The sequence below is a fragment of the Larimichthys crocea genome, chromosome XVII (genome assembly GCF_000972845.2).
Source record: "Larimichthys crocea isolate SSNF chromosome XVII, L_crocea_2.0, whole genome shotgun sequence".
NCBI classification, from domain to species: domain Eukaryota; kingdom Metazoa; phylum Chordata; class Actinopteri; family Sciaenidae; genus Larimichthys; species Larimichthys crocea.
Genome location: NC_040027.1, coordinates 10593760 through 10621142, shown reverse-complemented (window position 1 = coordinate 10621142; position 27383 = coordinate 10593760). Strand labels below are relative to the sequence as shown.

General features: G+C 45.1%; 4 protein-coding genes across 11 annotated transcripts in view; 1 reads left to right on the top strand and 3 right to left on the bottom strand.

Annotated features, from left to right (window-relative positions):
- Nucleotides 1-582: 582 nt before the first annotated feature.
- Nucleotides 583-9515, bottom strand: eef1db (eukaryotic translation elongation factor 1 delta b (guanine nucleotide exchange protein)). Of its 6 annotated transcripts, XM_027290507.1 has the most exons (12): nt 9369-9507; nt 7087-7096; nt 6893-6952; nt 4292-5586; nt 3726-3843; nt 3567-3638; nt 2793-2855; nt 2436-2517; nt 1575-1687; nt 1271-1471; nt 965-1159; nt 583-716 (listed from the first exon to the last, which is right to left on the bottom strand). In XM_027290507.1, exons 4-12 carry the CDS (start codon nt 5584-5586, stop codon nt 678-680), a joined length of 2178 nt encoding a protein of 725 aa, XP_027146308.1. In that variant the 5' UTR covers nt 6893-6952; nt 7087-7096; nt 9369-9507; the 3' UTR covers nt 583-677. The 6 variants fall into 6 exon arrangements, with proteins under 6 accessions (XP_027146308.1, XP_027146309.1, XP_027146313.1 ...); XM_027290508.1 differs by lacking the exon at nt 7087-7096; XM_027290512.1 differs by lacking the exons at nt 4292-5586; nt 6893-6952 and having other exon boundaries at nt 9369-9494.
- Nucleotides 9516-10708: 1193 nt separating this feature from the next.
- pycr3 (pyrroline-5-carboxylate reductase 3) lies at nt 10709-17880 on the bottom strand. Of its 3 annotated transcripts, none has more exons than XM_010755894.3 (7): nt 17695-17880; nt 13483-13576; nt 13342-13406; nt 12535-12714; nt 12227-12439; nt 11622-11714; nt 10709-11503 (listed from the first exon to the last, which is right to left on the bottom strand). In XM_010755894.3, the coding sequence occupies exons 2-7, from the start codon at nt 13568-13570 to the stop codon at nt 11297-11299; spliced, it is 846 nt and encodes a 281-aa protein (XP_010754196.1). In that variant the 5' UTR covers nt 13571-13576; nt 17695-17880; the 3' UTR covers nt 10709-11296. The 3 variants fall into 3 exon arrangements, with proteins under 3 accessions (XP_010754196.1, XP_010754197.1, XP_010754195.3); XM_010755895.3 differs by lacking the exon at nt 17695-17880 and adding an exon at nt 17206-17660; XM_010755893.3 differs by lacking the exon at nt 17695-17880 and adding an exon at nt 16853-17198.
- Nucleotides 17881-18004: 124 nt separating this feature from the next.
- Nucleotides 18005-23057, top strand: bmb (brambleberry). The gene is made up of 12 exons (XM_019265172.2): nt 18005-18114; nt 19427-19677; nt 19781-19909; nt 19993-20401; nt 20488-20604; nt 20696-20875; nt 21048-21254; nt 21341-21491; nt 22154-22203; nt 22304-22431; nt 22511-22632; nt 22716-23057. The coding sequence occupies exons 2-12, from the start codon at nt 19429-19431 to the stop codon at nt 22843-22845; spliced, it is 1872 nt and encodes a 623-aa protein (XP_019120717.2). The 5' UTR covers nt 18005-18114; nt 19427-19428; the 3' UTR covers nt 22846-23057.
- A 448-nt stretch (nt 23058-23505) lies between these two features.
- Nucleotides 23506-27383, bottom strand: part of LOC104939363 (GDP-L-fucose synthase) — a 4514-nt gene continuing 636 nt past the window's right edge. Inside the window, exons 2-10 of the mRNA XM_027290631.1 lie at nt 26487-26635; nt 26287-26401; nt 26071-26199; nt 25910-25983; nt 25688-25821; nt 25449-25580; nt 25049-25128; nt 24219-24318; nt 23506-24114 (exon numbers count right to left, since the gene is read on the bottom strand). Coding sequence (XP_027146432.1) covers nt 24059-24114; nt 24219-24318; nt 25049-25128; nt 25449-25580; nt 25688-25821; nt 25910-25983; nt 26071-26199; nt 26287-26401; nt 26487-26635 — 969 coding nt within the window. The 3' untranslated portion in view covers nt 23506-24058. The remainder of the gene's footprint in view (nt 24115-24218; nt 24319-25048; nt 25129-25448; nt 25581-25687; nt 25822-25909; nt 25984-26070; nt 26200-26286; nt 26402-26486; nt 26636-27383) is intronic.

Here is a 27383-nt window from a genome sequence, read left to right as displayed (position 1 = left end):
AATTGGAGTTAGTGACATTTTGATGTATCAAATAGTTCATTGAGCTGTGATCAGAGATCAGACTGATGGTGGAGTCGACGTTGCCTCCTTTTCCAGTGGAGGCTCCTTCCAACTCGTCTTCTATGCTTCTATGCAGGTGACAGTCCACGTCTTGAACACCAACTTTAACCAGCCTCTCTGCCCTGCAGTGTCTACCACCACCACCTGTACCAGGAACCCAACCGATCCAAACATATTTGGTTTTAGTTCATGCTGCTTATCAAAGACATAAAAGTACATTTCGGCCAGTGAACGCTCACTGCGAGATTTCTGCTTCCACACCATGACTACAGAGGAAAATGAAAGTTTGTCTGCGGTCGTCATAACAAAATGTGTTTTTAAAAAAAAGTGAAAGAGGACGCCTACTTAGAGACTGTACCTTGACCACAGAAACTATCTTTCTATGTGAAATAGAAAGGGCTGACAGGGAAGTCTTTCACTGGATCCACATGTCAGTGTATGGCCTGTGTGATCCTTTAAAACTTTGGACAAGAACACTAAATGTGTTCATCTTTTCAAATCATAATCCATGACACATCAAGCTTCAGTGCAAGAGTTGGGTTTTATTATTATTGTTAACCATTGACACAATCAGCAGAGAAACGAGACGTGACGAAAGACAGAGAGAGACACCGGACTCAGATCTTATTGAAAGCTGCCACGTCGACACTCTGGACCTGAAATAAAGCAGAAAAAGAGAGAAACTCAACCAGGATTCAAACAATGCCAGAGTTTTATTCATACTACTTTTCAGCCACATGATGTTAGCAAAGTGCTGGAAATTTGTTCAAGTGTCTTAACATTTGCCGGAAAGTACCTTGGAGTTTGTGAGTTTAAGTCTAGGTGAATGTTAACTTTTGATTTGGGTACGATTCCAAATCTAGATCACGGTCATTACAGATATTTAAAAACGTGCAGTACTTACGTAGTCCTCAAACTTGGTGATTTCTTCCTCCAGCAGGTCTGTTCCCACCTTGTCGTCCTCCACCACGCATGCGATCTGGAGCTTCTTGATGCCGTAACCCACAGGAACCAGTTTGGACGTGCCCCATAGCAGGCCGTCAACCTGCACCGAGCGCACACACTCCTCCAGCTTCACCATGTCGGTTTCATCGTCCCACTACAAAAGGCGGAGGAGGAGAGGTGTAAGTCTCAAAAACAACTTTAATTCATTTTTACTGAAAGGATCCTGTAGGATTTGTTTTCACTCAAAGTTCGGCGTCAGACTCACAGGTTTGACGTCCAATAGGATGGAGGACTTGGCGATGATGCCGGGCTTCTTGGCCTTCCTCTCTGCGTACTCTTTCAACCTCTGCTCTTTGAGTTTCTCCGCCTCGTCGTCGTCTTCGTCGCTCCCAAACAGGTCGATGTCATCGTCGTCTTCCTCCTCCTCTTTAGCAGGAGCGCTGCTCTTCTGCTGGACGGTAGTGCCCTAAACAGAGGAAAGATTCTCACTCTATGTTGACCAACTGGAGCAACAATAAAACTAAAACACAAGACGGCCGATTGGATAAAAGCATCTCGGATGAACTCACGTTTGTGTACGGAACTGAAGGAGCGGGAGCCGGGGTGACAGCAGCGGGAGATTTCTCCAAAACGGCTACCCGACACTCCAGTTTGGAAAGTGCAGCCCTCAAGTCATCCACCACTAAAGAAACACGGGCAGAGTCAACAACTCGTACATGGGAAAACATCATGGTAGTAAGAGTGCTGTGTATAAAAGAGGAACACGTTCAAATAAATGTGTAACGCCTGAAAACGTGCGTCTCAGTCCGCTTACAAACGGACTATCCAGCGGACCAAAGATCAGAAAGCCAATCAATGAGCCAGGTTTTCTTCTTCCTAGTCAGTGCTGCTGTAACTGCTGTAACTGCATGATGCTGTCCAGGCGGTTTGGTCTGCTTTCAGTGTGTGCAGTGTGAAATGAACCGAGTCTCCCGGACTCAGCATTAACAGCATTAACATCGACTGCTGAAACAATCAATTAAAAAGTCCATGATTTCATTGGCCTGGTTGATTTACTGACAGTTTAATGAACATTTAAATAAAATTACTGAATATTTGACAGTTGCAGCTTTAAATTGTTTCTTTTAGATCAAACTGGATTTGTTAGTCATGTAAAATCAGTTTGGGATCAGGTAATGTTTGATTTGTCATTCATAACATGAATTATGACAAGACCCAGAACGGACAAACTAAACCCTGGCTCTCGGGTCTTTCACGTTTTTTTTTTTTTGCATGTTTCTTGGCTGCTGTAGTTTCTCCTTCAGATCAAGAAAGACAGGGTGAGGCAACAGGGCTGACGGGTCGTCTTTGCAGTGGCTTACTTTGCTGACTAACAGTTAAAAATATTCCACGCAGTGCCTTGAGACACCAATGTCCACAAACAAACCCACCTTTGTGTAGGCTCTGGTTCTCCAGCTCCAGGCTCTTGATGCGAGAGACGATTTCTCCTTGATCGGCTGCACTGCTGCTGCTCTGCACCGGAAACAAAAGAGGGAGCGTTTACTCGGAGCAACATCTACTGACCCGAACCAAAGCATCAAATCCAGCAGACCCCGTATGTGAGCACACAACACACAGCCAGTGTCCATCTCAGCAGTGGAGCCTGATAGAAATATAAGTGATAAAAGCAGCTACGTGAACGGGGTCTGCAACACAGTCATCTAAAAGCAGACTAATGTCTGAACTCTAATAACTCGAGCTGGGATGTCAGCGAGGTGCTTCCGGGGGACACACAAGGCGGCACTTACAAGCTGAGACTGCTGGCTCGGAGGAGGTTGAGCAGAGGGTCTGTTACACAGTGTTTTCTTCAGCTGAGGGGTGGAAAGAGGGGATTTGAAGCATGAAGGAGGGCGGGAAGGAGGAACAGAACTGGATGAAGTAAATGCTGCAGAGGTCCTACTGAGGAAACATAAAACTGAAAGCAAAGAGGGCGACCAAAGAGAGAGGCCGTAGAGGCGGGAGGGAAGATTTCAGCTGAGCACCAAACTTCTACTGGAAAGTTCATTTATATGCAACCATTAAAACAAACCTACTGCCTTTTCTGTCACTGTTAGAGGTACAAAACATGATTTAAGGTGCCACAATAATCGTCCTTGATGTTAATTATTCCGTTTTGAAGGTGAACAGATCAGCAGAGTGCGTACTTCTAATTGAAAGTTTCATTTAGTGTAATATTTATGCAGCTGCAGGTACTTTTTTTAAACTTTTGAGCAGGTTTTTCAATATTAATGTTCAGATTATCATCAGTAAATGTTTCCAAATGAAGCTTTAGGTGTGAAGATGTGAAGAGGAGGCAGATTCACAACAGAAATAAACAGATACAGCAACTCTGGCTGAGCTCCAGTTTGACGTTCATGGAGTTAACACGTGTCTTGAACACACGTCCTACATACCCGACCTTTAAGGCAACGTGTTGCACAGAGTAGGTCAAGTGCGACTTTGATTGCTCAGGCTGCACACACAGTAGTACAAGTGGAGAATGTGAGATAAGAGGTCAGATACGGCACGCAGCGTTCACTCACCCCTGCTAGAGATTTCTGGATGTTCTCTCGGGCTCGGGCAATGTCTTGCAGAATGGTGTTAGCGCCAACATCCTTAAAGAAAAACGAACAGGAGTCAACGTTCGACGTTCAAGTCGAGCTGTTTTTCCCAATCGTGACCCCCTGAGACTGTGTAGGTACCTGTGTTGGTTGCGTGGGGCCGTTCACGCGCTCATAAAAGCGTCTCTCTGCCTCGTCGTAGCGAGTTTTGTCAAACCAGATCTTCTCCTGGGCCAGAAAGTCCAATGAACTCATGGTGCTACAGGGGAGAGGACAAGGAAGGACAAGAGAGGGATGTATGAACAGGACACAGGAGGTCAGGGGAAAAGGACAAAAATAATGTGTATTACTACTTAAAGATCACCCAATGTGTGATTTATCTTTATCAGTTATTAGCTGTAAAATCTTAAATTGTATGATTATTTATCTACAATTCCCACAAATAGAACATCCCAACGCAACTGTGCAAACGAAACTTTAAATGAAGTTAAAGTGGCAAAAAACACAACAGTGGTTCAGACGGACGACAGTCATACAACAGACCTGAAGGAGAAAAGAACAAATGAACCAAGATGAATGAAAAAACAAACAAACAAGATGAACCAAAAGAAAAATGTTCAGGCATTCAAAGAAACAACAACAGAAAAACCAATGAAAGATAAAACTGAAACATCTGCAGCGGCTCCATTCTCCCGGTTTGGTCATACTTGTCCCTCAGTGGGGCGGCGGAGGCGACTGACGCCGCTTCCGGCCTCCGACCCTTCTTCACCACCACCTCTTCACGCCCACTGTGACCATGGAAACGGCTCTCCGCAGCGTCATACCGCCACTTGTCCAGCCACACCCGCTCGCTGTCGGGGTGGACGAAGTAGCGGACTCCGGAGCCCGATGCCGCCTCTTCCTTCTCGGGGACCTCGGCTGGCTCCTCTTCCTCCTGAATGGGGAGCAGAGCATGGAAGACCTCTGCTTTACCCGGTGGGACCACCCGTTTTTCCGCCGCCGCTGCTGCTGCCGCCACATCCTCATCTTCCTCCTCCTCTTCTTCTTCTTCTACAAGGCTTTGAGGGTGGTCGCTACTTCTGGTAGTGGAGGCACAGCTGGACCGTTTGGAGTTGTTACCGTACAGGTTTTGGTAGAAGGCTGCTTCGGCGCGGTCGTACAGCGGCTTCTCCAGCCACACATCTCTGAGCAGTTCCACGGGAATGCGGGGCAGCCCGTTAATCGACTGTCTATTGGTTGGAGTGGCAGCTGCTTCTTGGATGACGGGGGTTGCAGGAGTCGGAGCTAGAGACTGATAACCTTCGTCGGGCGTTCTGGGTGTGATGGAGCGGTTAGGCTGCAATGGGAGGTTCAGAGAGTTTGGAATGGACAGCATGGATTCTTCAACAAAGCGGCGTTCTGCTTGGTCAAAGGACGTCTTGTTCACCCACACGGCCTGAACGACATGGTGGCAGGCCACCTGATCGCCGTGGTGGCACGCCGGTCCTGAGGAAGATGGAGCCACAGCGGGTGGGGACTTTGAGGCTTTCCCTGGGGCTGAAGGTGAACGTTTGGATTGGGTGGTCCCATTGGAGGAGCTCGCCAACCAGGACTGGTAGAGGCTCTCGGCTCGCTCATAGAGGCTGCGCTCAAACCACACATTAGCACACTCGGACTGCAGGCCTATCAGCCCAGCACGGGGGTCAGGTGGCTGGGTGGTCTTTTTGTCTGGCTTCTCCTCATTCTTGGTCTTACTACCGTCGACCTTCCCCTCGGGGCGACTCTCGGGGTTGGATGAGCGTTTCTTGCGGCGGCGGCTTTTCCCGCTGCGCTTTCCATCTCCGTTCAAGCTGCCGCTCTCCGGGGACGACGACGCCGTCTCTCCGTTTCTTTGACCCGATTCGGCCTTGATCCTATACCCCAGTGATGCGCTCGCGGACCGGTCCGCCTGACAATTGCTGGGAGGCTGATCGTTCTCCGAATGATCCACTGCAGAGCACTGGGGGATCTTCTTAGACATCATCTTTGATCCGTTGCAGGAAAAAAGAGAGAATAACAGGTACAGGCTTTTGGATTAGTTAGAGAGACGCAGGAAGAGACACAAAAGGATTTATCTAACAGACTCAGTGTTTGACACTGAGTCATTCATTTTTACTAACACTGCAAATCAGAGTCTACAACACAAGCAGCATGCAGGAAGTTAGAGGACACCCATGCAGTTGAGCTAAAATGTTTAGTGGATGGAATCATGTTGTTTATGGTTTGTCAAGAGTTAGTATCGAGTGCAGAGTTAGAAGAGCGTCCAGCTGAGCCAGGAAGGGAAAATTTACTCCGGCTTTCACACTTGTGTGTGTGTAAACGTACGGAGTAGTTTCCATAACTGGGAAAGCTGTTTTGGTCTGTTCTCCGTGCGACTTCAAACCCCACCAGGAGCGTTTCGGCCTCCAGACTTTGTTAACTTGCTCTGATTTGGTCATTTTTGGTCATCGGAAATCGTGTATTCTCAGCGGGCGCTTCTGGTGGGTTTCCACTTCAAGTTTAGACTTTGACTAGGACGGCCTTGGCTATAGCGGTGCACGCGGAAAGTGACGCATACAAAATGAGGTATGTATGCTGCAGATTTTCATGTTATACTAGATTTTATAGATATGATTTGGATTTGCAGTTAGTGGGACTGCTTTGAAGTATATTTTTAACGTGCACTGCTATGATACGTATGGAAAAAAAAGCACAGCTATATTTAACCAGGTGGGCAAATCCAATTAATTAACTCCATATAATCCATTTAACAATAAAATGGCACAGTGAGCTTTCAGCAGTGCCATCATAATATTATAACATAACCTGCCGCTGTGTATAATAATGCAGTTTGTTCTTCTGAACGTACACAAATTAACAAATGATGACAATGACTTAATTTAGAGACAGTTGTACAGTTTTCTTTGTATTTCTTTTCATTTTGCACTTTGAAAACAAGAAACAAGACTTGACAAACCCGGACACGACACAAGAACATGCAAAAAAAGAAAAGAGATTGACAAGGCAAAATATATACTTTTAAAAAAATAAAACATGCTGACGGATCTGTGAAAACACTGACATGCTCATGCAAGCAAACTAATTAATTCAGCTTTGCTCTGTTAACAAACCACACACAGCACACACCATGCCGTATTGTATGACATAACATTATTCTGTTGCTTTACAGGAAATGCGTTCCCATGAACGGTCCCAACATGTGGACGTCAGTAATGTTTGTCAGTGTTTATTCAGGAAGGCATTTCCTGTTTCATGTTTATTCGAAAATCTCATTCGAGCTCTGAACTCACCTTCCTCGGTAAAAAGGTGTCGAGCTTAAACTAGTGTCAAAGTCAAACGCTCGATGCGTTCTTTTCATCCAGTTAACCGCAAGCCATTGGAAAAGAAAGTGAACAATCACCACCTCGCACATGAAAAAAAAACAGTCAGACTGAACCACTACACAGGAAACGGGGAAAGAGTCAGCGTTGTAAGGAATACTTACTCGTCAAATTCTGAAAGCAAGATGAAGGGAAAGAAGCTCCGTGTTAAATACCCGACATGAAACTCTGCCTCTCATATTAAGCAACATCTTGGATGCATCCCAATCTGCTCCTGAAGCATTTAGGGTGCAGTTTATTTTCCTCGTCGTCATCAAAAAAAAAAAGAACGTTTGCTGCCCTCCCTCGAGCCAAATCAGCCGCTGAAGCACGTTAGTGGCGACAGCCAAGACGACAGATTAGATGACAGGAGCCTCGTTACAGAAAGTCTGAAACCTTATCTCAGTTTTGGATGACATTATGGAAACATTGTGTTTATGTCCCGTCTGATCTAAGCACAGGGATTTAAGCTATTAAAAGAAGCATCCTAACTGAAGAAGTTAGGATGCTTTTCTCTTCACACGCTCAGCATAAAACCACACGTGAGCTCATGTTTAAAATCATAGATTGTCTTATGTTCAATGGAAATTAGTTGCCAACTGAATCTGCTTGATACATCGAGCTTGTGAGCAGCTGTCGTCAAGGATACAGGGAGCGTCGGGGCGATGGGACGAGCGCCCGATCCAATAACCAAGCTTACAAGTTTAGTCAGGACTTCTTAAAAGGTTCGGGCTGTGGGATTTGGTGACACCTAGTGGTGAGTTTGCAGATGGCACCCGCTCTATCCGAGCCAAATTCACATAAAAATAAAAAGGTTGATATCTAGATCAAGGTTTGGTTTGTCCGCTCAGGGCTACTGTAGAAAAAATGACTGTTTTCAGGCTGATGGAAACATACTAACACATACTGTATTTCATATTACAACACTGGACCTTTAAGTTAAGCTGAAGTAGGAGGTCTGAGATGGGACAGAGCACAGCAGGAGGAAGACAGGATTATTATTCTGTAACGAGGCCCCGGCTCGCCTGTGTACGCAGACCGTAAGCCATGCACAGCATCTACTGACAGCACGTCCCTTAAAACACTAAAAAACAAAACAACAGCACTGTAGGTCGATCTCTCCGTGCTCCACATCTGTTCATACTGACTTAACGAATATTTGATTTCCTTTAACAGCTGGATAATAGAGGAGGAAACTATTTTAAGCAGCACATGAATACACATTTGGTGCTGCTGTGAGTATTTCTGGCAGCGTGTGTGTGTGTGTGGGATTAACTAAAAATAAACTAGACTGTGCATGTTAATCATAATGTAGAAGAGGTCACAGAGGGCACGGTGTGGCTAGTTTAGTACTCTGAGGACAACAATGGAGCTGTACTGCACAGACGGGTCACACCAGGGCGTAGATATGCAGATAGCTGGGTTAGTTTTGACTTAAACGTGAGATCCGATGATGATAAAACCTTCAAACGTTTAATTACAACCTCATATTTACAGCAGGGCTGCTGTTTTTACACCGAGTCATCCTGTTACAGCTGATTTCTTTGATGCAAAAACACTTAAAATGACTCATCCGTTATCTTTGTGCCATTTTTAATCAAATATGCACATCCATCCCCATGCCGTCACCTTAAATAACCTTTGCCAAGTGTGCACAATCCTGCTTCTTACAGCCAAATATCCTTTAATTCATTCATAATGTTTTCTCCTATTGATGCCCTATGGGGGCAGTTCATACAGGGGCAACAGGGGCAGATGCAGTGCACCACCCCAGGATGGGTGGGGGTGCAGTACAGCGTGCTGTGCGTGCCAGACGCTTGACTTACCATTCATTCATTCATTTAAACACACGTATAAATCCTTATTTCAGCACTTTATCTCACATTTTAAACACATCGGACACATTGTCTTTGTCTGTGATCATCAGTGTGTGTTCAGTGAGATCCCAGCAGCTTGTTCAGACTCCAAACTCTCATTAAAAGCTGACAAACGTGTGATTTCATGCAGAAACAGGAGCTGTCATCATTACGAGGTGTCGCCCTGCTGCTAACCTCTTAGCCGGCTTCAAGTAGCCGCTCGGCGTTTGACGCGACGCCGGAAACAAATCATGTTTGATTTTAAATGTGACAATAAAAGCTTCACTTTGTTTTTAAATTCTGTTTTATATAAAATGTCAAAAAGAAAACACAGCGGCCACAGGAGCCGGTGTCCACCCGGCGTGACAGCCGCGTTAGCCGAGCTAACCTAGCCGCTAGCATCGGCTAACACACGCCGACTCCCTGCTTCCTGCTGCCCGGCGGAGCGGTCACCAATCCCGGCGTCAGGACGCCCGAATGAGCCCCCCCCTCCCCTCCGTTCCCTGGTGCTAACCCACAAGAGTGGCACAGTCAGTGTTCACGTTACTTACTGCTGTTTGCTGTCGTCTTGTCGGTGTGAGATCAGGCCGGTGGATAAAACGTGTGTGCTGCTCCAAAGAGAGTGACGAGGAGGAAGGAGGGAGGAGGTGGAGGAGGAGGAGGAGGAGGAGTGAGGAGGTGGAGGAGGAGGGAGGAGGAGGTGGAGGGATGAATCATTAATGTTACCACGTTTAACAAAAGTAAAACGAGCTGGGTCAACTGTGACCTCCTTAAAACAGAGATTTATTAAACCAACCTTTGTCCCTGTGTGACCAGCTCTGACTTTAGTGTGGCTGTAAAACTCATTTCCACATTTTACAGAAGACAAAAGCAAAAATCTTTTGGCTTCGCTTTGGCCCAAATCTGGCTTGTCATTATGGCAAGGTTATGGGTGGATGTCTAGAAAAGCCAGAATCATACCAAAAGGGAGCCAAAATTCACCCAAAACAAAGTGTGGACTTCCAAAATATAGTCATAAATGTCCAAGAAGAGCCCCAAATCAGCTGTTCCCGCTCGGACCCAAACATGCTTTAACTCAGCCATATGTTGCTGGCGCCTCCTTATCTATTATGGATAACCCTAATCATACCACAGTTAAGCCAAAAGGCTTTCTTAATGCCAAAAATGCCAAATGTATGCCATAATACAGCCAAGATATTTGCTATCTGGGGGGATTTCAATCACATCTCATGATCTTCATCAGCCCAGTTCATCCTAACAGACAGCTGGACCCTTCCACATGTCGATGGAGATCAGTATATATATATAATCAAAAAGCTCCAAAACTGCTGCTAAATGGACCTTGTGTTGGGATTTAAAAAGAACCAGCAGGTTACTGTAGTCCAGAGGTGTCAAATGTACGGCCCGCGGGCCAGAACTGGCTCCCTGAAGGGTCAAATCTGGTCAATGAGACAAAACTAGAACTTCTACAAGCCAGGAGGGCTGCTGCAGTATGTAGGCGTCACCTGAAAGGAACATGTAAATAATGTGTTTATTATTTTAAATGATGGACGTATTTCTAGTCTCAGACTGCTGTATTGTTACTGCGTTGTAGAAAATGACAATAAACATATTGTAAAAAGAAAAAAACTGCGTTCCAGGCTCGCACATGAGCACTTAAATAATATTCTCATCTTGAATTTCTTGATTTTGTTTTCCTTCAAACTGCCCAAAATATTCATTATTTAGGATGATATAAACCAGAACAAAGCAAAAAAACCCTAAAGTACTGAGTGTTTGGCTTTTTGCTGTCATGAATCTGTTTTTCAACGTGATCTGTGTTTGTTCATATTACTTCTACTCAGTGAGAATTAACTAAAACTCCAACAAACAGAAGGCGACGATGCACAAAGCTGGTTCACATGACGCTTTATCGAAGAATCATGAACGTTGTGTTATACACAAAACCATAAAGTACACCTGGGACACAAACTAGCAGCAGCAGCAGCAGCACAAACACGATCATCCTTTAATGATCCCAAATTAAAGTTTTATGCTTCATTTGATACTATAATTTAATAGAATTAAATACATTCACACGTTTCACATCCATTCCCCACACACATGCACAGAACAACCCAATCGTGGCTCATAAGGCAGGTTTGGATTTCGTAGCTGTAGATCCGTGGACTGGTCACAGCTGTGGGTGTGTTTCTAATTCGAGTGACGTCTTGTCTGCATTTCTGCCTCGATCAGAAAGGACTGGATGACTTGGTGTGCACGTAGACGTAACCATTCTCTCAAATAAGTCACAGGATCAGATCATTTACTTGTTAGTGTCAGGATTAAGTCGATATCTCCTTCTTGCTCGTAACAAATTGCTCCGGTCGAAGAAGAAAACGGGTCAGTTAAATAGAAAAAGGCGCTGTCTGTTCTGTCTGTGAGCCACAGAGGCTCGAATAAGATCCATGGAGGTTATTTAAAAGGCAAACAGCAGCTGTCATTTCCTGCTTCCTGCTCCTGCTGACTTCCGGCCGAGCTCCCGGGCTCTCTCGGTGGCAGATTCCACGGCGCTCATGGTCGCCGCCCTCACGCCGCCCTGTTCCAGGGTGTGGAGCCCGTAGATGGTTGTTCCGCCCGGGGTGCACACCTCAGAGCGGAGCTGAGCTGGATGCTTCCCAGAGTCACGTAACAGTCTCCCAGCACCCTGCAACGCGAAGAATAGAAACTAAATCAATGACAGCTTGGTTCAGAAATCATGAAGTGTAAAAGATTAAACGGTACGCCCAGCTATGCTAAAACTGCTGACACACAGTAAGACTGACCAGAACAGTCTGAGAGGCGATGCTGTGTGCCAGAGCACTGGGCATTCCCATTTTCACAGCTCCTTCTGCCAACGCTTCAGCAAACAGATACACCTGCAGAGAGGAATCACATGCATCAGTCATTATGTGCACAGCCCAGCCCACACCTGTGGTTTGAAATGTGATTACAGCAGTTTCAGATTTTAAAGAGTCATTTAAACTGTGACATGATAAGAGCATCAAATCCAGAGAGATGGAAGTGCATCCGAGTGAGGAGGAACAGCTTCGTACAGACAAACCTGCTCCCCTGTTGGAAGGCCGTGCCTCCAGCGTACGGGACTGTTGCCACAGCAACTCATGCAGTGGTTGTTGATGTGCTAAACAGTGTTCAGGTTAGCGTGTTACAGTAAGAAGAGAGGCTGACTCAGCGTCCTTTGAGTTCATTTAAAAAAAGACTTCAAACTTCCTTGAGATGAGTCAGTTATCATATAGAGGAGAAAAATGTGTCTGCAGAGTTCATATTTTGTCATTTTGTCTTGCTGAGACTGACTGGATCAGTATTTTCACCGAGGATTTGATGTGGACCAGTAGACCAAACCTAAGCATACAAATCCTGGGATACTCACAAAAGCGACTCCGCTCCCGCTCAGTCCGGTGTGGATGTCGATCCAGGCTTCAGGTCCCTCCTCCACCAAACCACAGCGGTGCAGCAAAGAGCGGAGCAGAGCTCCGTCTTCCTGTTTGGCGTAGGAACCCCGTGCGAACAGGAGAGCGCCTTCCTGAACCAAACACGGGAGATTTGGCATCAGCCTGATGGCGACTGAGTTCTCTGGCAGGAGCTTCGGATGGAGAGAGAGAGAAACAGAACGTGACTTCGATCACTCCAGAACAGCGCTGAGGTTTAAAAACACTTCACGTGGTGTAGGTCGCTCACCTCTTCCACTGTTGACAGAGTCACTCCTGCTGCAACAGACACGATGATGTGTCGGTCAGTGACGTGTTGTGAGATCTCATTGAGAACTAGTGGAACCAGGTGAGGTTTGACTGCTACAAAAACCACGTCCGACCCACAGACCACCTCGACGTTGGAGTGAGTGACGGAGATCCCGAGCTCCTGAAAGACAACAGGAGCAGTGTTAATAACCCGAAGCACTTTCAGTTGGCCGTGTCTATTTACAAAAACTCTCATGGTCTTGATTTTTCCCCCTCAATCTCACAAACTTCCTTTAAGACCTTGTGGGAACTGTAAACATTCTCCGGTTCCAGCTACACCAGCGTGAGATTTCATATTTTCCTCTTTGGTCAGACAAAACCAGAAATTTGGAGACGTCCCCTTGAGCTCTAGGAAACTATGACGGGTCGTGATGGTAATAGACATGCTGCAGGACTCCGTAGAAACAAGGTCAGCATTGTGTTAGATTGGTTAACAGGACGACCGTTCACGAGGAACCCGATCTTACAAACAGTAACCATGATCCTGAACAGTCCTGCGATCCAACCCATCCTACTGAGAGCTGACGGGAAGGCAAAGGAAGAAGGTTTGTGCAAATTTAAGAGGAAAATTCAAGCATTTTTCAGGCACATTCAAGATACCCAAACCAAACATTTTCAGACTTAAAATATTTCTGCCAGGTTTGGTTGAAAATCAAGAATTTCTCAAGGAGAAAAGTCAAAAAAATTAAGCATTTTTCAAAACTTTCAAGTCTCTGTTCGAACCCTCAAAGAAGGGTAGAAGAAGTACCTGAAAGCGTCCCAGGTTCTTGGAGGAGGGTGCGCTCACTTTGACATTCACAGGTAGAACATTTCCTAAAACGAGAACACACAGTTAACACCTTTACTTCAAACATCTCTGCTCTGTTCAAACAACTCTCTCCAGACTCACCAGACAAGATGCCCTTTGCGATGCCGAACGCCATGTTCCCCGCCCCGATGAAACCGATCTTCAGCTGCGAATCCATCTCAGGGTCCATTTTGATCTAAAAAAAGGAGAGAACGGCTTTGAGTAGAAACATCGACAACGAGCTAAAAACGCCTAAAAACTGGGATGTGACTCACAGGACGACCTACGACACGTTCCCCACAGCAACGATGGTATCACACATTATCACACAGCTCGAGTCTGTTATGTACGAGAACACTGCAAGACGATTAACGCAATTAGTCGATCAATAAATAAATTATTCTGCCACTATTTTGATAATAGAATATATTTTGTTTTGTTTTTTATGTTTGGTTTTAGATCATGGAATAAAACAAGCAATTTGAATACATCACCGTGGCATGACAGAAATTATAAATCACCATTTCACTATTTTCTGAACAAAATAAACAGAAAATCATCTGCAGATAATCATTTATCGTTTAATAACTAAATATAACTGAGATGTCACTGCCCCGATATGGTGGCAAAACTCAGCTATACCTTTATCAAATGTATTAGATGTTTTCACTTTAGCAGATTGTGACGTACAGGTGAGACAAAATCTAAAACAGTGTGCACAGTCAGAGCGTTTTATCAGTGAAGCCTCAACATGTGCAAACTGTACGTGCCACAGTTCACGTGCAGATTATCCCTCAACATGAAAAAATATAAAAACGGACACGCCTGGCACTTAATCCATGATCCATGCGCTCTCAACACGACACCACATATCACGAGTTTTGCGATTTAGTACAACTGTGCTGTACAATACGTGATTCTGTGTCAATAGCACGTGACGAGAGACTATTGGTGCGAATGCATCAACACCATACGGCGACAGAGAGACGCACTGCGGCTGCTGACTGCGTCTACGCGCACACGAGAAACCGGATTACTCGCAGTAATCAGGTTAAGGCAAGAAATCAGATAACATGTTAAATCCTGGTGGACAGTTGGTCAGTAATCAGATTTCTCCCCCTCGCTCTCATAACTGCAGCCAAAGCATCTCTTGTCTGTGCTCAGTCTTCTCATCATGCAACAAATCCTGAATTAACTGAGGTTAAGTATAAATTTAGTTAAATATTTAACCTGCACTTTGCTCTTTAACCCAGTTAACTTTGCAGCAGAAAAACCAGCGACGTCTGCAAGGAAATCAGATTTCTCTCTCGAGCTTTGAAAGCTGATGTTTCAGACAGAAGACTGCTGCAACTGGAGTAATCAGATTCCTCAAAAGTACCTACAGTATGTAAAGAGAACACAGCTGATCAGTGTTGCCGTCTCCAACTTGTCAAATGTGATTTAGACTGCTCGAAGACGCCACTTTGGGCTCTGAGAAGTCGTGATGGACATTTTATAGACTATATAAAACATTTACAGATGAAACGAAGGCAGGAAAAACGCCACATGCTGACAAATATATCAAGAAAACACTTGTGTAAGATCACATGTTGCTGAAGCAATCACTTTCAGTCGCCAGTTTATTAAGTCTGAGGTAAAGCTAACGCACTTTAATGCAACAAACCTGCAACCTGTCTTCATGAACAGTTTACGTCGGTTTATTGTTGTAACGATGTTGATTTAACTTTATGGTCATTTTGCAGGCTATAGTTTATGATGCTGTTGAATTTTTCTCAATTATTTTGAAGATTTTACAGGCGCCTCACCAGACTGAACATCCAGGGACTGGATATACTGTTCACCTCAACAACAAACTGGACAGGTCGTCCTGTCCAAGAAGGGTCAAAGTCGTCTCCACTTACAGAGGAGACCGAAGTCCTGTGTGCAGGACTCTTTAAAACTTTCTACGACACTGTGGTGGCATCTGCATTATTCTATGGAGTCGTCTGGGGACAGAAAAAGACTCAAACTGGTCAACAGGTCCAGCTCTGTCCTGGACTGTCCCCTAAACTCCATGGAGCAAGACGGGGGAAGAGGAGGAGGATGTTAGCAAAGCTGACAACTCCTCTCATGTCCTGCATGGTGAAATCCTGCAGCTCCTTCATTAACAGGCCCTGTTTACACGTACACGGGTATTTTTAAAAACAGAGACATTTCCCTTCGTTTGTACCTATCTTTTACACGCAAACGGTGAATTCGCCTCTGAAAACGAATCTTTCTAAAAACTCCGGCTAGAGTGGAGATTCTGGAAAACTACGGTTTTGCGTTTGCGTGTAAATTGAGATAAACAGAGTTTTAGGCAGCTGATGCGCTAAAAGTGCGACCAATGTTTACTTGTTGCTATGACGATGATCATGGAAGCGTTCAGAGTAGCAGTCGCATTTCTTCTGGTGCAAACACTTTTCATGTGTTTGCATTTGCATACACCGCTGATGCATCATGTCGATGACCAGAGACGAATGACGGCTCGGAGGTCAGCAATTTTGCCACTTCTCCCACCTATTCAAAGACCCAATCGCCGTCACCGCCAACGTCGCTGGTTTTGGGTCCGACCCGGGCGGACTGCTGTCTGGTGGGATAATTTTGAAAATGAAGTGATTGTGGCGTGAAAATTTTAGGATGTCGCGGTCATCACTGTTGGTACTCTCCGACTTTACTTTACTCTCCGAAGCTTGATAGCGTTTTTATGCGGGTTGATAAACAAAAACTTTTTTGAAAACGATGCTATGTGCACGATGTTATTTTGGAAAACGGAGGGAGGGAAATATTCGTTTCTCAACATACCCGGCTATGTGTAAACGTAGCCACAGACTGCTACTCCCAGCATGTGTAAGAAGGAGTGCTACCACACACTCGTCTGTGGCTTTGCAAATCATTTTCCAGCTCACCACCAAATATTTGCAAGTTATCTCCGAGCAGATTGCAGGTTATTGGGCAGATAGGAGTGCTGCCGCACCACAAATCACCCCTCTGGCACATTAAAGATACCAGACTCTTCATGACTTTGACTGAAGGGTGGCCGGTTCAAGTCCAGTATGGACCAAAGTAAGACGGGTGCCAGTTCACCGCTCTTAGGGCACCGCTCTGGCTGCCCATCACGCCACCATCTCTCTGCACATTTGCATGTCTATGAACCCTTTATCTGTGGTTGTATTTCAGGTAGAAATGCATGTAAGCCCCTTCGAGGGATCAATAAAGTGTCTATTTTATTCTATTTATGAGTAATTTCTGTCATATCTGTACAGGAGCTGGATTTCTTATTAAAGTCTATCTTTATGGAGGTCTCCTTGCATTAGATCATTACAACCCAGAGGCATGTCCACATGTAGTCACACAGTCTGGTGAATGAATGCATGCATCTATAGACAACACACGAAAAAAGAAATGACAGCATGATCTAATGACACATCGCATCCACGGACATCACCCCTACAATTAAATCCAGGTTCTGAGCGGACTTGTCCGGGCAGGGCTGCGGCCAGTGCAGCACGGACGCGTCTCCATCCGAGTCTTCCGTCCCTTCGTCGTGAATCCGGTCCGAGTTGACCCCGGCTCCGACCAGACTAGGGTGTCTGGACTCCATGATAGCCACCATAGTCTTCTCATAGCGCCACCAGCCCTGTATTTTGGTCGGCGCCGGGGAGTCGGGCTCTCGCTTACATTTGTAATACGCGCTTTTGAGAAGTTTCCAGCGGAACTTCAGCTGGTCCACGGACCTGTGATAACCGGCCGCCGTCATTCTCCGGTGCGCCACCTTGAACAGTTTGTTATTCCTCACTTTCCTACCGTCTAAGCACTTCTTCATGTCCAGCTCCTTGAGGATTTCCAGAAACAACTCGGTCTCCTTCACGTCCCAGTTTTGCTTCTTGATGCCGGGGTCGTCCATCGCCGCTGCCGCCCTCCTCCGTCCGGCTAGCAGACGTTAGCCTAACGGCCGTTAGCCCAACGGTCGAACGCTCGTGCGTTCGCTCGTTAGTTCGCTCGCTCGCGCGGGGCTAGGTTGCTAATTAGGCGTTAGCATGTCCCGACAGCTCCCGCTCAAACTTCAGCTCGACAGGTCGATTAAAAATAATTTAATACATCCCGCACTTTTAATAACCCGCCCCGCGCGCGTGACTGCTCCTCCTCGTTTAGGTAGCTCGCGGACAGCTACAAAATAATCCAGCACGAGATTAGATTAGAAACACAACGCACGTGCCTCCGTCTTGTTGCCTGGACGACCATAAAATAACACGGAGTGACACAAACACGCGATGCTGTGGGATGTTTATTCACCTGGTGCTGATGATGATGAGGTCCAACGTTTAGTAAAGCTCAAGAGTTTAATTTAAACCCGAGTGGTCCGGTCCGAGCATCTACACAACAACACCGAACCGGAGTGTGTGTGTGTGAGTTCTGGTGAACTATCTTTTTTTTTTAGGTGGGTTTGTTTTTATCACTCTTGTTGCTGCTGCGCCAGGTTGGGCGGTACACACACACACACATTCCACGCGTTTATTCAAGCACCGTAACTCTTCTGTCTCAGCGGTGACTTAAATCAAACGCACCCCTCATGTCCTCCAAAAATGCGAGTAATTCATTGGTCGGTTGCTCGCCGTGTAGGGAGGGGGAGCTGCGGGACATGCGGGACATTTAGCGTCATTCCGATCAGCTGTGTGCGGGAGAGGAGGACTCTGCTGCAGAATTAGACAACAGGTACATGATTTGGACATATTTACGTGTGTGCATTTAGAAATGTAATTAATTTTATTATTATTGTTATTTTTCTCTCACGTGTTGCTGCAAAAAGTTTGTGTTTTTAATTATTTCTAGTCTGTAATGAGTTTTTCTTGTGTTTCTCTGGTTTTCTGACGCCCCCTGATGTGCATTTGTCTCCCCTGAGCTTAAATCAGAAGGGAATTTAAATATTAAGGAGCCTTATTGCAGATTTATATCGGCCTAATTGCATTTTTTTTAACACAAATCTTGCTGCCTCTCTCCTCACCTTGTAAAACAAAGTAAAAATGTTAATTTTAATTTGACTTAGTGGAGGTTTGACAGTAGGAGGCTTGTGCAGCAGTGGCAGGCATGCCTGGGCAAGCCTCAGTGTGATCTTCATCCATCATACATATGAATGAAAGTTTTATTATTATGTCATGCAAACACTTATATTCAATATGCATGAACTCAAAGGACACCCTATATACACACAAGCCTGATGTTTGTAGAGAATGATGCATATACATCAATCATTCAAGTAATCATTTAAAACATATTGGCTGTTTTTAGCGCCATCTAGCGACACCATCGTGGTTACTACACCTCATGTTGAGTCTTGGAAAGAGGTTTTAATATTAGGATTTCTGATTTATGTGACATTACACATCCACCAAGTCACAGACACGAAGGGAGAAGGTTTATATCTTTATTACACCTAACCAGCTGCAGATGTCTGACTCAAACTGTAGTATAAGTACTACTGGTGGTACGCAAGCTCCCTTGGTACATGTAGGAATCTCTGAAATATATCTATTTTTAAGTTAGAAACATTTAATACTACCCTAACACCTTGTTTTGATTAATAATGATTAAACTATTAAAATAAGTTTTTGCATTTCCTGTAATATTTTGCTTCAATGATAGTAAGAGGAGGTAAAAAACCCCCACTGCAATCGTGGCTCCAAACGTGGAATATTCTGAATAAACCCGCCTCTTGTAAAGTGTCTGTAGCTGAACAGAGCCGGCCTTTGCTGTCATGATTGTGGTACATGGAGAGACGTTGTTTGAGAAACGCTGGTAGATCATTTAAGATCACTCATATTTGTCTAGAAAAGTCAGAAAGTAACAGTATTGGGAAACGGTTTGTTCAGAGTTAAGTAGAATAAATACTAAGATGAAGTACACAAGATCCTAAATAACAACATGAGCAAAGGAAAAGAAGTGCATCTGTCTCCAAACAGCTTCTCGTTGTTGCAAATCTCTTGCCAATAAAGATTGAAGTGACTTCATTATGCGTCTTGTGTTGCAGACATGGGCCGTCTCCTGATCCACCACCTCTGCTTCCTGCTGCTCTGTCAGTGTCCTGCAGTCAGTGGCCTGTTTGAGTGGATGAAGCGGACAGAGGCACCTCCGGCAGCTCCTCCACCTTCTCCAGCAGCAGCAGCAGTCCCGGCACTTCTCGCGAAGGATGCTCAGTTTGAGATGGTTACTGCCGATGAGAAGTTTTTGGCCGAGGCAAATCACATGGAGATCAGCCCGTTGGACAGCTGCCATTACAGGGTAAAGTTCAGACGTTCAGGGGTTCTCTGACACAGTAGACTCACAGTAACTGTGTTACATTGTTGGTCCACTGGTTTGAATAAAGCACTGTGCTCTGTCGTAGGTGGTTGCCCGTCTGAAGGCGAGCTGTCAGAGCCTCTCAGAGGAGCAGCTTGCCAAGCTCGGTGTCGTTCTGTTCAACTGCCAGGCGGAGAGCGAAGGCCGCCAGACCTTCCCGTGCACTGAGGAAATGGTAAAAATGATAGAAGCTTTCCAAAATATGTGTGTGTTTTTGATCTTTGTGGAGCCATTTCTGATTTCCTTTTGGCGTTTCAGTCTATAAAGGAGTGTACAGCAGACATGGATTCAGACACGTGGAACGCTTACCACATCGTGAGCAACAGAGCTCGCTCCGTTTGCTACGCGACCCGCCAGCAGCTCTTCCGGCGGAGAGCTGAGCACACAGTTAACACTCTGATCTCCACGGCCACAAGCCAGCTGGATGCAATGAAGGACCTGAAGGCAGGCCAGCTGGAGCTGAAGGAACTGACTGCAGCCTCCTTGGAGAAGGTGCTGGACGGTCACAGCGCTCTGCAGGCCCAACAGGGGAAACTGTACGAGGGCCAGGAGCACATGGAGAGTTCACTGAGGGACAACCTGCAGCGTCTCAGCCAGGAGAAAGCCCTCATCGCCTCCGGACAGGAGCTGGTGGCACAGCTCATTCAGGGCATCACAGAGAAAATGGGTGAGAGCTTTCATATTTCATATTCAAAATTTGGTATGCTTGGTATATTTGGCCTCCTGTGTTTACAACGTATCCTCATATTTTAGAGAATGTGAGTGAGAATCTGCAGATCCAGGGCTCAGAGGTACAGGACAGCCACAGTGCGATTGTTAAAGACCTCTCCGATGTCAGACACCAAGCTCAGGACATCTACCAAAAAATCGGTGATCAAAACAAACTGTGACACATTTTAAATTCATCAGTTTAGTTCAAATCGGTTCTGATTTTTCTGTCTTTTCCCCCGTGGTGGATCAGACCACAGCATGTCGGAGTTTCTGCAGTACCAGGACCAGACCTCACAGTACTACACTGACCTGATGAACAAACTGGAGCGCATGAACAGCACCCTGGGATTCATGCTGCACTACCTCGATAACATGCAGAGCCGGATTGAGGAAAGGCTTCACATGATCCAGGGCTACCTCGGCTGGGCAGGTGAGACCTCAGTCCCACGGGCGCGGTCACCACGTTTGTCCAGCTTTGTAAGATTGTCTGCTAGAAAAGAACAAAGATTTATTTTTAGGACATTTAGTGAAGTTTGAATGATGACGGCATTTAGCTATTTCATTTTATTTCCATGTGTTGACATCAGTTCTCTTTGTTACAGGTTTGAGCCTGACAGCCATGTGGACGTGCATTGCACACACCGGTTACTTCGTGCTGTGCGCCGTCCTGCTGACGTTCCTGCGCTGTCCAGGTTTCACTCGCGCGATGCTGCTGCTCACCGTGCCGCTTAATGCCGTGGCCGAGGTCAACCAGCAGCCAGCGCTGGACCTCACCAGCCTCAGCCTGCTGCTGTTCACTCTGTCACTGGGTACAAACTTAAAGCTGCTGACGAGGCAGATGCCTCCAATATTCCCTTGTATTTGTCACAGTTTGTTTTTTGTTTTTTCTGTGCAGGTCATTGGTTTGTCAATCAGTTGTGGACCAGCTTCCAGACGAGAGGAAAACCAGCCGCCCCGCTGCCGCTGGCCCCGTGTCACATTGTGGAGCCACAGAAGCCGGAAGTTTCATCCCACCACTCGTATCCGCCGTCCTCGACACCGCAGAGGTGAGTCACTCTGTCTGTGCTGCAGACTACGGCTGCAAATAATGATCGATTTTGAATTAAAAACTCAGTTAAAGCTGACAGTTACTGTCTCTTAATTATTTAGTCCATTTTAAAAAGTCCCAAAGTTGTTAAAAATGCCCAAATAGAATCTTCAACATGTCTTCAATTTTATGTTTGCTCGATCAGACACCAGGCAGCTCAGCTGCTGGTCTGTCTTTGCCAACGTTGTTCTTCGTCATATAAAGAAATCTACCTTCCATGCATGGAAAATAAATAAAATCTCACGCATACGTTCAGTCCTTCACCAAACATCTTCGACTGGCACTGTGGGCTCATATTCCTGATGGTGGTAACCATTTTAAATTCACTACTAATCAGTCGTTCGTGCTGCCACAACTTCCACTAAGACGTATGCCAGCTGAGCAGAAATGTTAAGACGCTGTCATCACAACCTTGGCGGTTGTTGCGTCTTGGTTTGAAGCCACTTCTCGATCTGATGATCACAATGGACCACTGGAGGCAATGGTTGGGAGTTCAAGACCCAGCATTGTGCTGTGTTTCCCGGTTGTGCGTCCAGGTTCCTCTCGAGCCGTGCTATTGTAGATGAGTGCTCTTGTTTTTTAGCAGTCGGTGAAATTGATGCTTTTTCTTTTTGTCCTCAGAGATGAGAAGGACGACTTCGACGTTTTGAATCAGGACAGCTTTGTATCAGGTTTGAAATGAACAGAATGCACTAGAACAGTCAAATATTTAAAAAATGGTTCCCTTAAATGAAAGTGACACTGTTTCTGCTCTCACTTCTTTGTATACAGGTGACTTTGGCATCTCGGCAGTGTCTCCCCCTCACAGGAAGCTGATGCCAGAGTCCAGGTTTGTGCCTAACATCTGCACATCCAATCACTCGACTCCCCGGCTGGTGCCACAGCCACTTTTTTCAGCGGTGAGCAAATGCAGTGAATATCATATGAAGGATAACTACTGAAATATTTGAAATGTTGAAATGAAATGATTTTTTTAAGGCTCTGGTTGATGACATCCCTCTGAGGAACCTGGGAGGCGTTTTTGACGCAGTGAACGACTCGCGTGACTTTGTGAATGATTCGCGAAGTGCAAGTCCTACTCCGTCACTGGTCAGCAACAGGTCGGGCTTTGAAAGTCTCAAGTATTTTTCCACAGTAGATATTTGGATTATTCATAAACTGATCATGTTTTTCTTTTTTCCAGCTCTCTATCAGGCCGTCAGCTGTGCAATGGCATCACAAAAACAGGCAAGGCCTGTAAGAAGAGAGCCGGGCCAGGACAGGAGTACTGCAGATTTCACGAAGGAGGGCACAGCTCCTACGTCCACACCTGAAATACTCACGCTTCCAACTTTTACTTAATTTTTCTTGCAGAGCAAAAGAAACTGTTAACTGTGATTGTGTCATTGTGCATCCTGCTTGCTTCGCTTGAACATTATGTTCGTTAAATGAGCACTATGCATGCAGATTTTTAAAGTATTTTATATGTTTAGTGGCATGTTTTTAACTGTTCACTTTTTAAGTTAATAAATTATTTCTTTACCTACGAGTCTGTCTGTTCATGTGTTCAGGATTAGTATTATCAAATCAAGTTTAAGATCAGAAATAGACACAGACTTTAAAGTGATAGCTCAGGTATTTTGAAATGAGTTTGTATGAGAAATTTATTCATATATCTGTCTATTACTGACAGTATACGGCGGTAAGGGAGAAGCAGAGTTATGCACTGCTGTGGACTAGATCAGCAGAGAAATGAATAGCCACATCAACGCCCATCAAGAAACAAGAACACCTTTGTCTTTTAAACGGAGATCAATTTCAGTCTGATGTCACGACTCTCTGTCAACATGGTGTGTTTGGGTTTCTGTTGGCAAGGTACAGCAGTGAAAACTCTTAATATAGTGTAAAGCAAACATGTTTTCCTGTGGCTAACATACATTTCTGTCCACAGTATATAGACCTTTTTAAAAATGAAGGAAACACACTTAAGACACTATTGGTATAAAATATTTATTTTGTTCATATATACTGAATAGAAAAACATCCAAGCCACCAGTTGAACAGCATGTACCATCACAGTCTTTCTGTTCATTAAATAAAGTTAATCACAGTCGGGTCCTTCCAAATCCCAAACACTAACTGCTAGTTCAGTAAGAAAACGTTGACCTGCTAGTAAAGAGTTATATTATACAATTTCTGTGATTATTAAATTGTACTAGAACCTGAATTCCAAAATTTAAGCAACACTACCATAGTGAAAAAATTCAGCATACAGGTAGTAGATAGAATATAGTGCCCACAATTACTATAGTTTGTTAAACCTCAAGAGAAACAAGTCTGCAGCAACATTCACAGCATGATGAGGTGTTTGAGATCAAGTGAGATGTTGAGTCCGACTCAAACTGACCGACTTCATCCAGTAACACACAGGTGTGCAGGTGGTTCACCTTGTTTTCTTCCAGACTTCATACACCATTTCCCAACAAACACCTTTCGCCGTCCAACAGAACGTGTTTCAGATCAACACGTGTGTGTTTTGCAGAAGTTTCACTTGCGGGCGGAGTCATAGTTGGCGACAAACCAATCACAGGTTTCCTTTAAAGCTGCAAGTAAGAGCGAGAACATTCAGTGAAGAGACGAGTCAGATTTAATCCAAATGTATAAAAGATTTCTGCTCCGAATGCATCAAGAGTCACGTCTGACTCACCTTGATTGAAGGGTGTGAAGGTGAAGTCAGGCAGGTAGCGGCGCAGCTTTGCATTGCTGGCCGTCTTCTTGAACTGTCCGTCTGCTTTACTGGTGTCAAACTAGAGGTCAAAAGGTCAAGGAACTTTAAATATGTACAAACGTTTGAAGACCGTAGTAATAATTCTCAGCTGTGAGCACATAACAGTGTAAAACATTTAAAGAGAAAAAGACAGCCTGTTCTTTCAGGTCAAGAAACTGTTCATACCTTTTATATTTTCAAGTTTACATCGTTCAAATGAATGGATGGAAATACACGCACGCACGCACGCACGCAGTTTTATTTAACTTTTAAAATCACATTCAGATTAATTCTTATAGATAACTGCTTAAGATGAGACGACCCCATTCATAAAATGTAAAAATGTTGAATACAGTACGCTGTTAGAACTCAGCAATGCTACCCGGAGCTTTTTAGAGTTTCAGGAACAGGACCAACGGCTCAACTGTGGCACTCCTAACATTCCTAGAAATGCCGTGCCGTAAGGACGTTATGATATTCTATGATCTGTATCAGGTGTCAGGTGTCCAAGACAGCCCATTTAAAAAAAAAATGTATAAGAACCATCTGTTAGAGCTCCTCAAGGAGCCTTTTCTCTGTCACCCCTTCTCTGTGTTGCACTGTTAAACGCTCCTTTTTGTACAAGAATAATAAATTCAACTTAAACTTTGAAGAACTTTAGTGAAGTGATTTACCGAGTTATTCAAATAATCTTGTTGAACCAGACCCGGAAACATCTTAAATCTGGAACATGAACTACAGTTAACCTTTAGCATGATTGAAAAGGATACCACCACTTCTCCTTTAAAGTTCAGTCCTTGCACGACGGCGTCTGCTGCTTCTTTGATGGTGACTTCGTCTTCCTCTCCAACTGAAACCGACAAACACAACACAGGCGTGACTAGAGCGTCAAAGGTGTAGATACTTTTTCAACATCACGTTTTAAACCGTTAACACATTCCACAGTATCTAAAGTACCGAAGTTATTAAAAAATAAATGATTTTTGATACTAGTGTTGTACTGAGGTTTAAATTTCTGGTACCATGGCGGCCTTAGAGATAGAGTTAGGAGCTCGGACATCCGGAGGGAGTTTAAGGTGCGAGAGAGGGAGCGAGACACCGAGGCAGACCCAGACGGGTATAGCGACGGCATTGTTGTGACCTATCGATATGATGTGTGAGAGGACTCACCAGAGAGAATGATTGGATCGACCTCTGGATAGTCTCGCAAGACCCACAGGAAGAGACGAGCCAGGTCCAAAGAGTAAATGAACTGTCTTCTGGGAGTGCCGGAGCCCCAGACCACCAGGGGTTTGCCCTCTTCTAAATAAACACACACGAACAAAGTCCAGGATTTGTATGGTCTCCATTTACAATTATTGGACAAACTGCTTACAAAATAATTCAAATCTGTAGACGCCTCGACTTACTCTGAGCAATGTAAGCTTTGTGTATGAGACCTGGCAGCACGTGACCGTCCTCAATGCTGAAGTTGTCGTGGGGACCAAACACGTTAGTGGGAATCACAGCTGTATAGTACTTGCCGTGCTGCTCCAAATGCGCTCTGTGAAACACACACACACAGTTTTAAATTTTATTCATGCGTTAGTGTGAATTTGCTCCAAACGCGACGAGCGATCGAAGGTTCCCACCTGTTGTAAACATCAATCATCCTCTTCGCGTAGGCGTAGCCAAAGTTCGACTCGTGAGGCGGACCGTTGTGGATCTTGTGCAAAGAAGACAAATAATGTTAGTTCACGAATTTACGGATACATGCCAGCTAACTGCACACACAGAGGGAGGAGCTTCTTACCATGGTCTCATCGATGGGGTAGGTGGTCTTGTCAGGAAAGATGCAGGTGGACAGGCAGGAAACAACCTTGACCACGTCGACTTCGTGCGCTGCCTGCAGCACGTTATCATTGATGTAGACGTTGTTTCTCTGCGGACGGAAAAAAAAAAGACGTGAGGATAATATCTGAGAAGTCCAACAAGCTGCCGGTGAACGAAGCCGACCTTCCTCTCGTACCCAAAAGTCCAGGTTGCACCTCATGTTCTTGAAAAGCCCGCCAACCATAGCAGCCAGATGGATAACGTGCGTGGGCCGATGTTTCTCGAACACCGCCTGCGTCTCCTCCTTGATCCTGCGGAGAAGCGGACACAGCGTGAGGACAAGTTATTCAGTTATTCAGTCTCTCTGACTCGTGTTTGTTGGAAACAGGTTCTCACATGAGGTTGGCATCTTTAGAGGAGAGGAATATCCATTCCTCCCCCTCCCTGGCTCCCCCTTCTTCTTTGACCACATGCTGTATGGCTTTTCCCACCAAACCGGACCCGCCTGTCACCAGAACCCTCATCGGAGCGGTTTGACAGCTCATCTAAGACACATAGCAAACATGTCACAGCATTAATACGTTATTAATACAAGCTCAGTCCATAGGGACTTGGCGGGGGGAACCCAGCGCGCGCCACATTTTGTGCAGTGGCGGGACGGCAGGGGGGGGTGTCGGGAAAGAAAAAGAGGAGGGAAAAAAGTAAGTGGCCCCATGGAGGGAGTAAGGAAAGGATATAGAGTACCGGCCAGATGTGACAGGACCACACACACAGACACACAAGACAGCGAGAGAGATAGAGCAGAGAGAGACACAGGGACAAACACACCACACCCACAGATAGAGAGACAGAGACATATACAGACACACACAGGAGACATATAGAGATAGATATAATATGATGATTGATAGATACGCGAGTTATATATATATATATCTATATATATAGGTATATATATCTACGGTTATATATATACTATATAGCGTAGAGAGATTAACGATACCGGAAGATAGAGTATCAGATGACGACGTAGAGAGTATAGCTAGCCGATGAGAGAGAGAACGGAGACGAGAGAGATATAGACTAATACTACGAGTGATATTAGGAGCCATCGAGATATCGCCAGAGAGATATAAGAGATAGATAGATATATGAGGATATTACGGACGATATGAGATTAGAGAGCGAGAATGAGAGAGTATAGAGATATATAGAAATATAGCATATTATAGACACACACACAGATACATAGGCGTAGCAAGATACATAATACAGTACATGATTATCAGAGAG

What these genes read in the sequence shown, in the direction of transcription:
- eef1db (XM_027290507.1), bottom strand. Translation starts at nt 5,586, where the DNA reads ATGATGTCTAAGAAGATCCCCCAGTGCTCTGCAGTGGATCATTCGGAG. An exon ending in GCCGCCCCACTGAGGGACAA is followed by an intron (nt 3,844 to 4,291) that starts GTATGACCAAAC and finishes TCTCCCCTGTAG; the next exon opens with CACCATGAGTTCATTGGACT. An exon ending in TCACCAAGTTTGAGGACTAC is followed by an intron (nt 717 to 964) that starts GTAAGTACTGCA and finishes GCTTTATTTCAG; the next exon opens with GTCCAGAGTGTCGACGTGGC.
- pycr3 (XM_010755893.3), bottom strand. Translation starts at nt 17,158, where the DNA reads ATGACGGCGGCCGGTTATCACAGGTCCGTGGACCAGCTGAAGTTCCGC. An exon ending in AGAACCTGGGACGCTTTCAG is followed by an intron (nt 12,715 to 13,341) that starts GTACTTCTTCTA and finishes GTTGTCTTTCAG; the next exon opens with GAGCTCGGGATCTCCGTCAC. An exon ending in GCGGGAGCGGAGTCGCTTTT is followed by an intron (nt 11,715 to 12,226) that starts GTGAGTATCCCA and finishes TCCTCTCTGCAG; the next exon opens with GTGTATCTGTTTGCTGAAGC.
- bmb (XM_019265172.2), top strand. Translation starts at nt 19,429, where the DNA reads ATGGGCCGTCTCCTGATCCACCACCTCTGCTTCCTGCTGCTCTGTCAG. An exon ending in TGGACAGCTGCCATTACAGG is followed by an intron (nt 19,678 to 19,780) that starts GTAAAGTTCAGA and finishes GCTCTGTCGTAG; the next exon opens with GTGGTTGCCCGTCTGAAGGC. An exon ending in GGGCTACCTCGGCTGGGCAG is followed by an intron (nt 20,876 to 21,047) that starts GTGAGACCTCAG and finishes TCTTTGTTACAG; the next exon opens with GTTTGAGCCTGACAGCCATG.